The following is a 17060-nucleotide window of genomic DNA, read 5'->3' on the forward strand; positions in this document are numbered from 1 at the left end:
AACTTAAAAATTAATACATACAAATACGTTTTACTATTACTAATTGATCATGAAATTCGCAAATAACATCAAGATCAAGATTTCAGTAGCAGAAATTGAAAATTTATACATGCGTAAAAAGGACGTTTTAGCTTAAAATGTCGCTCGAAGTGCATGGGAGGTAGGGTTAGTTAGCCCCAATCCCGCTTGGACGATTTACAAAATATCTCTTACTGCCTCTTCAAAAATGTAAATGGGTCAAATTGCATTTTACATTATAGATCTTTTTAATAAATAAATTGTTTAAAATAAAGAGAACAAATCAAAAGTTTGTAAGAGAAATGTATGTGTAAAGAAATGAAAAGTGCCTATCTACTTAAAATTTTAGAAATTTTGATCGTTTTTTTGCAATTGATTAAGCAAAATATGAACCAATTTTGGTCAAGCATATCAAAAATTATACTCCGTTTAAAAATTACTGATAGCAGAAATTTTATAAAACGGGCAATAGAATATGCAATCCATTTAAGACGACAAAGGGACTACTACAGGGTAGCTCCACAACATCCCCTACCCTGTTCAAAATATTCCTGGAAAAAACCCTGAAACCATGGAAAAGAAAGTGCGAAGGAATGGGTATACCAGTAAGGAACGAATATCTATATACGCTAAGTTTTGCCGACGACCAAATAGTGATCGCACAAGACGAGGATGACCTCAGTTTTATGATGAGAAAACTAGAGAAGGAATATACAAAGAATGGGATGGAAATAAACCTAAAGAAAACTGAATACCTAACAACGGAGAATATAGAAATAAAACAGCTGGAAATAGACGAAGGTAAACAAATCAAAGGAACAGACAAGTATAAGTATTTAGGTTTCATAATATCAAACAAAGGAACAACGGAGGAAGATATAAAAAATAGACTAGGACAAACAAGAGACTGCATACGAAAATTGAACCCGGTACTATGGGATAAGAACATCAGCACGAAAACAAAGAAAAAAATATATAATACCATGACAAGAAGTATCCTCACTTATGGGTGTGAAAATTGGACAATAAATAAGAAAACCAAAAACAAAATGAGAGCAATAGAGATGGAATTCTTAAGGAGAAGCTGCAGAGAGTAACAAGAAGAGATAGAATAAATACCATGGAGATTAAGAGGAGAATGGGAATGAACTCCGACATAATAGACTACATCGAACAGAAGAGGTTAACCTGGTACGGACATGTCAGAAGAGCAGACCAAAATCGGTGGATAAATAGAATATCAGAGTGGAGCCCGATAGGAAGAAGAAAGAGAGGCAGACCCCGAAGATCTTTCAGAGATGAAGTGGACGAAGCAATGAAGTAGAAGAAATCTACAGGAAGGGGACTGGCTAAACAGGAAAAATTGGAGAAAACGGTTGAGTGAAGGAATACAGTGAAAACTGTGGAAATCCTTGTATATATATATATACATAGAAATTTTATGACAGCTCATTTCCACTTTATATTGTCATCGAAGTTTGCCAGGGTAGTTAGTTTCATAAATTCTTGTACAAAACTGAGACAAAAAACGTCGATATTTATAATTTTTTGCTTTTAACAGCCCTGTATAAAGACCGTTGTGATCTTCTGCCATAAGAACTGTGCTATCTGTTATTTCTAAACCGAGTATAAGCATTTTGAAGTCCTTCAAACAGCAAACAAATTTTGAAACTCCCGTCTCCAAATAGAATTACATCAAAAAGGGACGATTTTGGAGTTTTTTTTAAAATTAAAGCATTGTCTCAACACTGTTCTTCCACTTCATCAAAAGTAAAGAAGAAGGGAAGAAGTTAGTTCTCGTGTTTTGTTATAGAATTAAAAGTTATCGAATTCTAATACTGAATTACAATACATTTTCAGTAGTTTTTGAACAAGACTGGATTAATATATTTTACAGCTAGAGACATACAGAGTTTTATTATTTCTTATTAAAAATTTCTGTTCCGAGTTACTGGTGACAGTTTTTACTTAAAATATTCAAGACAGCTTGATTACTACTAACATCAAACACAACAAAAGCAACACCAAACACAAAAGCATTCCAAATGTACCTGGAACCGTCTACCGACACCAACACCACCACCACTCTTCTTTAAAGAAGAATTTCTTCTAACTACAACGTTCTTCTTACCATCCGATATGGATGATCGACGAGACTGTCTACCGCCACCGCTTTCACCCCCAACAAAATCACCCTTTTCGCTAAAGGCGGCAGAAGCGGGTAAAGAACAAGGACGGCGATTTGGTACTGGAGATGTAGGTATTCTCGTCACCCCCAGTAGCAAGACCGTACTAGGTTCTTCTGGAAGATCACTGTGACCAAGAAAACGAAAATGTAGTCTTAACGTTGAACAATAGTTGTAAATAAAATTTTTTTAATACATATACTTTTCATCTAAAATGAATTATTTTCAAAAATATTAAGTACCTATACAGTTTTAATGACTATTATGACTAAAATGAGTACAAGAATGTTTCTATATAAAAAATTAATACGTTCTCTAGATTGTGTTAGTTGAATAATCTCTACTATCTAAATATAATATAAGTTGTGAATTATTAAATATTATGGTCAAGGTTTATATTACAGATTACAGAAAATAGTGATAGCGTCCACCGATAATGGACTCTCTTGTAGACAGTGCAAGAAGAGTCTTATTTTCTGTTGCAGTTTGCGGTACAATCATATCTAGTAATTAATTCAAATATTACTAGCTGTCATAATAGACCGGAAGATATTAATATGAATTAAAATAATATTTCTCAAAATGTTCATCATTAGTCAGCGAATTCCTCTTTTATAGCTTTGAAAATGTATAATACTTATGATAAATCAAGCACTCAGAGTTGGCATAACGATTGAAAGGGTCCAACATGAAGGCATAAGTCCCAAGTTGGATAAGAATTTTCTTAATTATGCCATTTTGCATGTACATAAAAATCATCAATATGTATACATAGCACTAACAGGCCTATACCCTTTTTCAAATTAAAAACGTTGCACGTCACAATTTATATAAAGTGACGTCACTTATATTTAAAATTTCCAGAACGTCAACCTTAGAGTTAAAATTTTACTAACACAGCTAATAATACGAAACCCATACTGAACTGCTCGATCTTTCATAGACGTCAACATGGTATAATAATCAGAAAAATGTAATCATCATTATATTGGGAATTTTAGAATTACATTGATTAAATAACCAAAAACATTTTTGTTATTATTAATAATATAAATTTTATGAAATAACTCTTTAAGTCTAATATTCAACAAAATAATAATTTTAATTAAACATATTAGACAATTGTACGCAACTGATACGGGAATACTTCAAATTTTAATGACAGCTTAGCGTGTGGCAAAATTGTTTAAAGTGTTGCCGCTTTTTTAGAGTAAGAATTTTGTTTATGTTTGTTTATGTTTATGTAAATCTTGAATGACGGGCAATCATTTTTATATGAAAAATTCTATAGTTGACCTAACATGTGTTATTTTTAACCATTTCTTTTTGTCCTAGCTCTTCCAATTTCGAGCTCCATCTATGTTTCGAGCTTCCTCTCCTTTTTTCCTCCAATACTTCTTGCTTTTATCACTTTCAGTATTCTTTCTTGTGCCATTATTTAAATACATACGCCCCATCCACCTAATTCTGTTCACTCTTGCAGCCGTTATACTCGGTTCATTGTACATCGGTCTTAATTCTTGATATGTTCTTTACATTGTACAAAAAATGTTTATGTAAATCTTGAATGACGGGCAATCATTTTTATATGAAAAATTCTATAGTTGACCTAACATGTGTTATTTTTAACCATTTCTTTTTGTCCTAGCTCTTCCAATTTCGAGCTCCATCTATGTTTCGAGCTTCCTCTCCTTTTTTCCTCCAATACTTCTTGCTTTTATCACTTTCAGTATTCTTTCTTGTGCCATTATTTAAATACATACGCCCCATCCACCTAATTCTGTTCACTCTTGCACCCGTTATACTCGGTTCATTGTACATCGGTCTTAATTCTTGATATGTTCTTTACATTGTACAAAAAATGTTTATGTAAATCTTGAGTGACGGGCAATCATTTTTATATGAAAAATTCTATAGTTGACCTAACATGTGTTATTTTTAACCATTTCTTTTTGTCCTAGCTCTTCCAATTTCGAGCTCCATCTACGTTTCGAGCTTCCTCTCCTTTTTTCCTCCAATACTTCTTGCTTTTATCACTTTCAGTATTCTTTCTTGTGCCATTATTTAAATACATACGCCCCATCCACCTAATTCTGTTCACTCTTGCAGCCGTTATACTCGGTTCATTGTACATCGGTCTTAATTCTTGATATGTTCTTTACATTGTACAAAAAATGTTTATGTAAATCTTGAATGACGGACAATCATTTTTATATGAAAAATTCTATAGTTGACCTAACATGTGTTATTTTTAACCATTTCTTTTTGTCCTAGCTCTTCCAATTTCGAGCTCCATCTATGTTTCGAGCTTCCTCTCCTTTTTTCCTCCAATACTTCTTGCTTTTATCACTTTCAGTATTCTTTCTTGTGCCATTATTTAAATACATACGCCCCATCCACCTAATTCTGTTCACTCTTGCAGCCGTTATACTCGGTTCATTGTACATCGGTCTTAATTCTTGATATGTTCTTTACATTGTACAAAAAATGTTTATGTAAATCTTGAATGACGGACAATCATTTTTATATGAAAAATTCTATAGTTGACCTAACATGTGTTATTTTTAACCATTTCTTTTTGTCCTAGCTCTTCCAATTTCGAGCTCCATCTATGTTTCGAGCTTCCTCTCCTTTTTTCCTCCAATACTTCTTGCTTTTATCACTTTCAGTATTCTTTCTTGTGCCATTATTTAAATACATACGCCCCATCCACCTAATTCTGTTCACTCTTGCAGCCGTTATACTCGGTTCATTGTACATCGGTCTTAATTCTTAATATGTTCTTTACATTGTACATCGGTCTTAATTCTTGATATGTTCTTTACATTGTACATCGGTCTTAATTCTTGATATGTTCTTTCCTATTCTCCGTTTACTTGTTTTCAAAACAAAAAAAATCAAATTCTGCTTTAAAGACCCTCCGCGAGTCCTTAGAGAATATCAATAAAAATCGGCATAGGAACCTATCGGAAGATGACCTGCAGCACTGCTTCGCACAGTAGAAGTGGTGTGTAGGGACGCGGAAGATGTATTGAAAGGTGAAAATGAAATTTTTTTAAAATTGTAACCTATATAAAGATTTTATATTATTATCAACAGCATCGGAGAGAGTTGTTACAACTATCTACTTTACCGTGAAATTTCTTGAGAAAAATATTTTTTTAAGCTAATAATAAGAACTAATATTTTGCAACCTTTAAATTCACATTCACATTTCTTTTTGTCCTAGCTCTTCCAATTTCGAGCTCCATCTATGTTTCGAGCTTCCTCTCCTTTTTTCCTTCAATACTTCTTGCTTTCATCACTTTCAGTATTCTTTCTTGTGCCATTATTTAAATACATACGCCCCATCCACCTAATTCTGTTCACTCTTGCAGCCGTTATACTCGGTTCATTGTACATCGGTCTTAATTCTTGATATGTTCTTTACATTGTACATCGGTCTTAATTCTTGATATGTTCTTTACATTGTACATCGATCTTAATTCTTGATATGTTCTTTCCTATTCTCCGTTTACTTGTTTTCAAAACAAAAAAAATCAAATTCTGCTTTAAAGACCCTCCGCGAGTCCTTAGAGAATATAAATAAAAATCGGCATAGGAACCTATCGGAAGATGACCTGCAGCACTGCTTCGCACAGTAGAAGTGGTGTGTAGGGACGCGGAAGATGTATTGAAAGGTGAAAATGAAATTTTTTTAAAATTGTTACCTATATAAAGATTTTATATTATTATCAACAGCCTCGAAACTTATATGCCAGAACTCGTATATAACAGACTACATTAAACAAAGAGATCAACACGACAGTTGGACGGTGATTGACTGCCACTGGGAATTTCGACAAGCGCCAGTGCATTTGCAGTATCTTTTTAAACCTCCTTGAATTTCCTTGAATTTATAAATGGTATCGAAAAGAGTTGTTACAACTATCTACTTTACCTTGATATATCTTGAGAAAAATATTTTTTTAAGCTAATAATAAAAACTAATATTTTCCAACCTTTAAATTCACATTCACATTTACTATATGACATTCCCTACTTTTTAAATTAACTAATGTTTGAAAAAGGTTTTGAAATAAAATTATAAATATGAATGAAGACGTTTATGCAACAATTTATCGAATATATAGTATGCAGAGAACTTACTTAATATAAACACAAACCTTAATATACACATAATATAGTAATGTACGAATTTTAAACAGAACATAGATAGCAAAACGTTGTTGGCATGAAATGAAAAATATTTTATGGTCCAAATTAACATGCATTTAAATTCAAACTCCAGATTGTATGAACATATGAGATTTGTAATGTACACTAACGTATATTGTTTGTTCGTATCACTTTTTATTATAACAATTCCTACACTCCTATTACAATTCCAGTTCTCGGTATTGCACATTACATTGAAATATATATCCCGTATAAGAATTCAAGGTAAGACCAAAGAAACTTAATATTCTCATTAATACATTATAGTTTAAATTTTCCCTAAAAAGCTATAAATATTTTTCGAAATAAGTTGAGATAACTCTAGATTCTTAATAAACAACAACAAAAATATGGTAAATAATTATTTTCCCCCTTTTGTTTTTATGTTATTTTAAACTATAATTTAAAAACTATAACCAAAAAATTGTGAGGTACTCCGGGAATTAGCGAGGAGAAAGACATGGTAGTATAGATTTGTTATCTCTCTCTCTCTCTTGTCGTTTCCTCATTGCTGAGGATCGTGATTTCCTACAATGATCGTCAATTCTCTCCATCTCTTGCGATTTTGGGCTGCTCTCATGGACTCGGAAAACGTCTCTCCAGTGGCTTTCTGTACTTGATCTGACCATCGGATAGGTGAGCGTCCTCTGCCTCTACGTTCTTCTACGTTTCCGCACACAATTAGTCTTTCTAAGTTGTCATTGTCTCTTCTCGCAATGTGGCCAAAAAACTTTAAAACATTTGAAAGACACTGAGAGGAGAGTCTGGTCTGAATGTTTAGCTCTTCGAGAATCGACTGATTGGATCTGTGCTCCGTCCACGAGACGCGTAGCATTCGTCTCCAGCACCACATTTCGAATGCGTCAATCCTTTTCCTATCCTCTGATTTTATTGTCCATGTTTCGGCACCGTCTCATTTTGAGTTTTTTGGATAAAGAGCGGTCCTTCCATATTTTTGACAGTCGACTCATCGCGTTCTTGGCCATCCCTATTCTTCTGCGAATTTCCGTATGGGAGGAGGCTGCATTGCTTAAGGAAGATCCTAGATACGTGAACTCGTCTACTTTCTCGAATTGATTTAAGGCGCCTGTTGTTTGGAGGATATTCGCGTGGTCCACAATCATGATTTTTGTTTTCTGATTATTAATCTTGAGCCCACACTTGTTGCTTTCGGTTTCTACTCTCTTTATCAGTCTCGACATCTCCTCTTCAGATGTTGCTATCAGTGATTTGTTATAGCATACTACAATTGGATGGAAGCTTTAAATGTTATTTTTTAGTATTTTTCATTGTGAATTAATAACAAAAATGTATTGTTTCTATAATTACATTTACAAATAGTTTTTTCTAATTGTTATTTTTGTTCTTTAAATTAACCCAAATATGGACGGTATTATAATCTTCAAAAATGGGCCACTATACAAAATAAAACTAAAAATTTTAAGCTAAACCTAGACTGTGTTGATGCTCAGCATTTTCCAATTTAATTTGACATTTTTGTTTTTCCTCCCAAGTTCCAGTAGACTGCATTATAACCGTTTATTTTTACTCTTCGAGGGATAAGCATAGAACGTTTTTCCAATTAACGTATATGTACCTCTCGTATACAAAAAATTACGTAATGATACCCATTAAATTGAATAATTAGCCTTTCAGACTAATTTTAATTTAGTATACTCTTCAAGCGACCTCGACCGTCGAAAAGCTCTAATCAAAACCTAATCTATTATTTTAATAGTACAGTTAACTTCGGGCGAAATATGTGGACAAGATAAACTATAGCAGATAACGAAAATCAGAACAAACTTATGAACAAATTAAATAATTATTTAGCCTTTCGTCTTTCAGAGTAAGTACTAGCATGAAAATAAAAAAAAATAAGATTGCAGTGTTCTATCTAACCTGACGAAGCTATATATCCAACTATACATACATTATACACACTACAGTGCCAAAAAAATCTTTACACAGTGAATAAAACACACACAATTCAGTTTATTACAATTACAATTGTAATTACAAATTAATAAGGAGTAAAAGACCGTTAAGATTTGATTTCACGTATAGTGCGTCTGTGTATCCGCTCATACGTATTTCGACCTAATAGGCCTCTTCAGAATGGCTTTCACAGTCGCTCTCAACGTGAAAATAAATCTATTCTGTCTTAGGAAGCAACTCTAACATGGCTTCGAATGGACGCAAATAGCGACATCTGATATAAAATCCGTAAACTAATTTTCGAAACCAAATTCAGATTTTTGCTTTAATCTGTACCTTCTAAGAATTGCAAGGCAAAACAGACGTTGATAAAGATGTTATTAGAGACATGGGGAATCTAAAATTTGCATTCCACAACATATCTCCTCAACTAAGCAAAATCCTAGCGAATTGGTCTCTAGTACTCGTACAGAGTATATCGGAATAAAAAGGAAAAGACAATTAAGATTTGATTTCACGTATAGTGCGTCTGTGTATCCGCTTAGTATAAGCGGATATAAATCAAAATTTTTAACTTTTTAGGAGAGCGAAAAAACTTCGATGTTTAGTACATATTTTTTCTTTCTTGGCATTTATTTAATTATTACTATATTCTCATAAATCTAATGAGGTTTCGACATATATATATATATATATATATATATATATATATATATATATATATATATATATATATATATATATATATATATATATATACAGATTCGGCAAATTTTCAACTACCGTATACGTTATTCAGTATGTGGAACAAAGATAACACTAAATTGTTTGAATAGAAGTGAGAGGCAGTCACCATCTCGATGGAGTAGGTATGACTTTTAAACAGTGTTGCTATTATTTCTGTTACATCTTTCCTTCTAAAATTTTAGTCCGATACATGAGTCTAAAATAATATTTAAATCCACTACAGTTCATTGTAGAATAAAAATTAATATTGTCCCAAAAAAATTCCAAAAAAAATAAAGTAGCCACGTAATTGTTATTTTCTAATCGATTTTATCAATTACTTTATTAGTTAACAAAGAACAGTGATTTAAGTAATTTATGTGTGGCAACAAAGCATTATTCCCCTGAAGAGTTTAAAATTTTAAGCAACGCCTTCTTTTACAGTGCGAAGCGGCATAAAAATACACCGATGACCGACAGTAATTATCGGACATTGATGGGGTGCAGTTCTTTGCATAAAATTATTTCGTCGCCAACTTTCCGTCGGTAAATCTTTAAGAAAAACTCAAACACTTATAGGTATTCGAGTTTTAAATATAATTTTTGTAGATTTTTAGCTGTGGTAGCTAGGAAATAAAACAATAATTAACTTAACAAACATTAACTAAATATAAATATTATTTTTATAAGAAAAAAACCAATCAAAAAAATTATTCTAAATAATTAAAATTAAATGCATTTTTAAAAAATCTCTAACCAATTAAATGTTCAAACAAACCACCATTTTAAGCTAAACAAAATCCGAATTTATCAATTAAAGCAAGTCTCATTGCATTTAGCTGATTTGGTTGTACTCGACTACAAAGTTGAACAATTTTTTCTTACAATTCTGCTAAATTGGTGGCTCGTTCGAATTCATGCCGATATAATTTTGATTTTAGTATTCCTAAGAAATAAAATACCAAAGGTGCTAAATCTGGTGATCTAGGGGGCCATTTTATTGTTCCTCGTGTAGAAATTATTCGTCCAGGAAATGTTTGTTCCAAATAATTTGTAACTTCGATTGCATTATGTGCTGGGCAACCATCCTGTTGAAACCAAACATCATCGAAGTTGACCGCAAGGTTTCGAACTGCTGGAATAATCTGATTGCGTAATAAATCTAGATACTTTCGTCCATTCAGATTTCCCGTAATAAAAAATGGACCAATTATATTATCGTTATAAATGCCAGTCCACACATTTAATTTCTTTGGGAATTGTGTTTTCACAGCAATACTCAAATGTTTCTTTTCCCTAGACCAATAGCGGACGACAGATGGATTATGACGTTTATGGATTGTGAATGAAGATTCATCGGAAAACAAAACATTTTTTAAAAAGTTATTGTTTTTAAAAAGCAGCAATAAATAACTGTATTATTTCTACAATAGAATGGTTCCCATGTTCCATGTTCCCTTCCCATCGGAGCCCAAAACCTCTACAACTTAAAATACACAATCTCGATAACTTAAATAAATAATATCAATATTGGCCCTCAGTAACTTAAAGAAATGTTTCCACAATCTCTATAACATAAAATTGTTTACCAATGACAGCTGAACAGCTTACTGTATCATAAGTTTTGATCACTGTTCTAGAAACATCGATTTAGGTACTGTGTGATATCTTGCTTAAATTGAGTTCAAAAAGAAAATTAACAACGCTAACATATGCTGATAAATTAAAAGCTATAGAAGCAGTGAAAAATGGATTCAAAAGAAAAGAAGTTGCGGCTCAGTTTGGAATACACGAGAGTACATTATCAATCATCATAGAAAAAGAAACCGAACTATTGAAAAAACAAGAATCAGGAGACAAAAATTGCAGAATTCCCTAATTTGGAACAGTGTTTGTTTACGTGATTAAAACAGTATCGAAACAAAAACATCAGTATCAGTGGACCCATACTGAAAGAAAAGGCTGTAGAGTTCGCTAATTCACTAAAAATCGATAATTTTAAAGCCAGCAATGGCTGGTTAGAGAAATATTCAATAACGAATGATTTAACCTTAAAAAAATGTGCGGCGAAAGTACGAGCGTAAGCAAATCAGTCTGCCAAGAATGGAAATCTGACTTGCATAATTTAATGAATAATTATGATCCCAATGATGTTTTTAATGCTGATGAAACTGGTCTGTTTTTTAAATGTCTTCCCGAAAAAACATTAACATTCAAAAATAAAAAATGTCATGGAGAAAAACACAGCAAGGAACGACTTATGATTCTGCTTTGTGCAAATTCTACGGGAACAGAAAAACTCAAACCTTTAATTATATAGGTAAGTCAAAAAAACCTCGGTGTTTTGCAGGTTTAAAATCACTACCCATGGATTATGAAGCCAATAAAAAAGCATGGATGACAGCAGAACTTTTTAAAAAATGGCTGATTAATATAGATTAGCAAAGGGCAACTTGAAATAGAAGACGATGAATTTAATGACGACCCACAAACTTCATCTAAGAGCATATCAATCAACGAAGCAAGAGTGCTATAACGACTGTAAGATCATTTATAGAGCAGTGTAGAAACATAAAAGATAACGTATTTTCTTCTCTATGTTATTGAAAATCAAATCGATTTAGAATCTATGAATTGTTTAAAACGAAAGAAAATCACAGACTTTTTTTAGTAGACTATACCTTTAATAATTGCTTTAACTTTTTGTAACGAATATAATAAATGAATGTAGTGTATGTAGTAATGTAGTGTATAATAAATGCCTATATTTTAATGAACTTCTGACCTATATTAATCCATCACAACATAGACCCTTGATAACTTAAAACCTCTGTAACTTAAAATATTTGGTTTTTCCCTTGGAATTTAACTTATCGAGGTTCTACTGTATACGCTTGGCATGTTAATTATTTGTTTTCAACCTTTTACCACGACAGCTAAAAATCAAAGAAATAGACCTTACCTTATTGACCTGACCTTAAACCTGCTGTACAGATAAGCACCGCCTATTCTTTTGAGGGGAAGTCGTAGAGAGGGCAAATGGTTTATACTATTTGCCTGTCTACTGAAGTGCGTTATTTCTTTAGCTCACGCTGTTGTCGCATCTCAATTTCTCAATTCAGTATTCTGTGTTAATTAATCAAGTAGTGATATAATCGTTTAAAAAATAATACTTACATGATTACTTCATGTAAGGTTTGTTGGGGCAATATTAATTTTCATTCTACAATGAACTGTAGTGGATTTAAACATTATGTTACACTCATGTATCCGACTAATGTTTTAGAAGGAGTTATGTTACAGAAATTTCGCAACACTGTTTAAAAATTAGACTCGCTACTCCAACATGCGTTAATTGTGTCTCACTCGTATTCAAACAATTAAGTGTTATCTTTGTTCCACATACTGAATAACGTATACGGTAGTTGAAATCTTGCCGAATCGGTATATATATATATATATATATATATATATATATATATATATATATATATATAAGAAATACTGGATATTATTGACTGTCGATATAAACAAAGAAAGCAGTTTATTAGGGATGCAGTCAGTAGGTTTGGCCGATATGTTTCTGTAACATCCCGGCCAAACCTACTGACTGCATCCCTAATAAACTGCTTTCTTTGTATATATATATATATATTGTGACAATTAGGGTTTATAGAAAATAATTTATAAGTTATATACTACATAATATTAGATATTTGGTTGTTTTAAATAAGTTATATACTAGAGAATTTAATAAAAATATATTTATGTGAGGGCATTTTTAATAAATTAGAATAATAATTGTAAAAAGTTGTATTTTAATTTTGTAAATAGATTTAAGTGAGCCATGTGCTTAGGCAACCAAAAATACTCATTGCTCATCATTCAAACAAAAAACACATCATAACAATATTGGCACCCAACGCGGTGGCTCTCTATTTAAAAGAATTAGTTTGGGAAGATAAGTGCTCTCATATAATTAAATTAATTATCAGTAGAAAGGAAAAATTATAGATTTTATTTTTAATTATATTTGAACAAGTAAAGTCTCAAAATGTCTCAAGGAAAGAAAGGTACAAGAAGCAAAAAGAATGAAGAAGATGTGGAAGTAGAAACACAACCTATACAAGAGGAGAGTTTAGTTCAAGTTCCACAAGATACTGCAGAAATGAATCCAGAAAGAGAGGAAAATGTCAATATGGCAGCTTTGATGTCATTAATGATGCAGATGAACAAGACAATGGAAGAGAATTCAAAAGAAATCAAAGAAGACATGAAAAAAATGGAACAGAAAATGGAAGAGAATTCAAAAGAAATCAAAGAAGACATAAAAAAATTGGAAGAGAATTCAAAAGAAGTCAAAGAAGACATGAAAAAAAATGGAACAGAAATTGGAAGAGAATTATAGAAAATTAGAAAAGAAAATAGAAGATAATAATAATAAAATTGTAAAACAAATGGATAAAAAACTTGAAGCTGCAGAGAAAAAAGTAGCAAATGAAATAAAAAGTATACGGAATGACTACAAGAAACGGATAGACAATGAGAGGACAGAAGTAAAGAGGATTATTCAAGATAATAAGATAGATATAGAACAGAAAATAGAGTTACAGAAATGTAACTTAGAAGTAAAAATTAACGAAGACAGGAGAAACACAGAAGAAAAATTAGACGATATACAACAAAATATCCAAATAAATTGTAATCAAATAAGAAATGTGGAACAGAGAATAGATGATATTTCACAAATGAGAGACATAGGGAGACCTTACTTAAATTTAACAAATGAGACTGGGATTAAATTCTCTGGTAATATAAAAAATTTGCATCCTAGAGTATACATAAATAGTTTAAAACATAAATTAAGATTTGTGAATAATATTAATGATATTAAAGATTATATTAGAGTGACATTAAATGACAATGCAGCAACTTGGTTTGCTAGTATTGAGAATGATTTAGATAATTTTCAAACATTTGAAAATAAATTTTTAAATTATTATTGGGGTGAATTAGAGCAAGCCAAGTTTAGAGAAATTCTATATTTTGGAAAGTATAATCAAAATTTAAAATCAAATATGGTAGATTATGCATTGAAATTGATAACAGTTGCAAAATATTTAGAACCACCACTTAGAGAGGATGAAACAGTCTTAAATGTATCTAGACATTTTGATGCTGATGTTGTGCAAACCGTAACTGTACAAAATATTCAAACAATAGATAGTTTTATTAATTTTATTCAAAGAATACAAAGAGGCAATATGACAATTAATAATAACAACAGAAAAAACAATAATAACTTTCAATATAATAAAAATGATATTCAACAATATAGACAATCATATAACATTAATACTAGGTATGGTAATAATTTACAAAATTTTAATAATAATAACAGTAATCCAAATAGACAGAACTTTAATAATAATACTAGTTATAATAGACAAAATTTTAATAATAATACTAATTATAATAGACAACATTTTAATGACAGTACTAATAATAATAGACAAGATTTTAATAATAGAAGAAATACAGAGCGACCTAACTATAACAGACAGGTAAATTGTGTTCGAAGGAATAGAAGCTGTGAAGACAGGGAACAAAATAGTACAAGGCAGGAAAATGTGAGTAGAAGTCATAGTAGGGAAAGACATAGGACATCAGATCCAAGTGGTCAGATACAATCTGACAATTCTAATAATCAAAATTTTGTGCAGTAAACTTTCTGAATTACAAGTTAGGCCATTGCTATTATGAAAAACCTTCTGAATTTATTTCTTTAGATGAAGAGAAAATTATTGAATCTATTAATTTAATTTATATAAATGCTTTGGCCAAAAATAAAATGATTAAGATTATGATAGATACTGGTTCAGAAAGTACTTTAGTCTCGGAGAATTTTATTTTTAATACATTAAAACTATCAGATATAATAAAGATTCCAAAAATTAAAATTATTGGTGCAAATAATAAGAAGTTGGGTGAAATTGATAAACTAGCCAATTTTAAAATTAATATTCTTAATAAAGAAATTAATATGCAAGGATTTATTGTCAAGGATTTATGTGTTGATATATTAATGGGAAATGATGAATTGGAAAAGAAGAAAGTAAAGATAGATTTTGAAGAAAGAATGGTAACTTTGGAAGGGCAAATAATTAAATTTATGCAGAAAGATGAGGTAGAAGAAGGAATAAGAGTTGATAGGATATTATTAAAAGAAAATAATGATGTTTATGAAGAAGAAATGTATTTTGATGATAGGGAAATGTCCCAAAAGAATGTAAAGAATAATTATTGTAGTGAATATTTAAGGAATGGAAATTTTAAGCAGATGGATGCCTACGAGGCGGAGTGCGTAAAATTGGAAGCAAGGAATAATGAGTACATAATGAAGAATAATTTTATTTGTAAAGAAGAAGATATGATAAAAGTTTTAAATTGCCCTGAAGAATATAAATCAATAGTCATTTCCATATTGCAGCAACACAAGGGACTTGTCAATAAAGAAAATAAAATTGCACAAAATTATATCCATAGTATAAAAGTTAAAGAAGAAAAAGATTTTAAAACAAAATCATACCCAATACCATATAAATACAGAGAAGAAGTAAACAAAACAATTAATAATATGTTAGAAGATGGAATCATTGAGAAGGCAGACACACGTTTTATAAATCCTATAGTAGTAGTACGTAAAAGATCAGGTGAAATCAGGTTATGTTTGGATGCAAGGAATATTAACAAGATTACTGAAAAGCAATTTGAAGCACCAATGAGTATAGATGGAATACTAGGAAGAATTACAGGAATGTCATTTTTCACTAAAATTGATTTACAGCATAGCTTTTGGTTAATACCTCTAGAAAGAAAAAGTAGACAGTATACAGGATTTCAGATAGATGGAGTAGTATATCAATTCAAAGTAGTACCATTTGGACTTCAATCATCTTGCAGTGCTCTATGTAGATGTCTTCATGATATTTTGGATCAATATGAACATTTTGTAATTCACTACATTGATGATATATTAATTTTTTCTAAAACGGCTGAAGATCATGAGAAACACCTAAAAACTATAATAAATAGATTAGACAAAGTTGGACTAAAAATAAATCAAGAAAAATGTACATTTTTTCAAAAAGAAGTCATATATCTAGGTTATAAACTTAACACTAAGGGAATCGAAATGGATCCAGAACGGACACAAGTCATTCAGGAATATAAAACACCACATAATTTAAGAACTTTAAGAGGATTTATTGGAATAATTAATTATTATAAAAGGATGATACCAGATCTAAGTATAAAAGAAATTCCATTACTTGAACTACTGAGAAAAGGTGTAAAATGGAGATGGGATCAGAGAAGAGAACTAGCATTCCAAGAGATTAAAAACATTTTTCTGTCAAATTTGAAAATATACTATCCTGACTATACACAGCCATTCATATTAAGAACAGATGCATCAATAGAGAGATTATCAGGGGTATTATTACAAATACATGATGGGGTCGAATACCCAATACAATTCATTTCAAGAATCACAAAGCCACATGAAAAGGGTTACTCAGTTTCAGAATTAGAACTAGCAAGTATAATACACTGTGTCACAAAATTAAGATTTTATTTGTTGGGTAATGAATTTACAATAGAAACAGATCACCAAGCTTTAACATCTATATTAAATAACAAATATGGAAACAGTAGAATACATCGGTGGAGTCTAATATTGAGTGAATACTCATTTGAAATCAAATACATTTCTGGAAAATCCAATATAGTGGCAGATGCTTTATCAAGGTTAGAAAATACACCACAAAAAGGGCAGCGAACAATAAAAATTGGATTAAATCAATTAGTAGACAGTACTGGATTATATTCTAGAGAAGAAATTATAAGAGATCAGATCAATTTGAGTGAAAAACAAAAAGTCCTTAGGAAAGATGGAGTATATTATAAAATAAT

At 31.1% G+C, this 17060-nt stretch overlaps 1 protein-coding gene across 4 annotated transcripts in view; it reads right to left on the bottom strand.

The window, feature by feature from the left end:
• Positions 1-17060, bottom strand: part of vlc (disks large-associated protein 2) — a 134426-nt gene that overhangs the window by 59631 nt on the left and 57735 nt on the right. For 2 of the 4 annotated variants that reach the window (XM_072538599.1, XM_072538600.1), the window contains exon 2: positions 2150-2331. The exons of 1 other annotated variant lie outside the window; for it this stretch is intronic. In XM_072538599.1, coding sequence (XP_072394700.1) covers positions 2150-2152 — 3 coding nt within the window. In that variant the 5' untranslated portion in view covers positions 2153-2331. Of the gene's footprint in view, positions 1-2069; positions 2332-17060 lie in introns of all 4 variants that reach the window. One more of the 4 variants, XM_072538598.1, reaches the window with a different exon arrangement.

The sequence above is a fragment of the Diabrotica undecimpunctata genome, chromosome 7 (assembly GCF_040954645.1).
Source record: "Diabrotica undecimpunctata isolate CICGRU chromosome 7, icDiaUnde3, whole genome shotgun sequence".
NCBI lineage: Eukaryota > Metazoa > Arthropoda > Insecta > Coleoptera > Chrysomelidae > Diabrotica > Diabrotica undecimpunctata.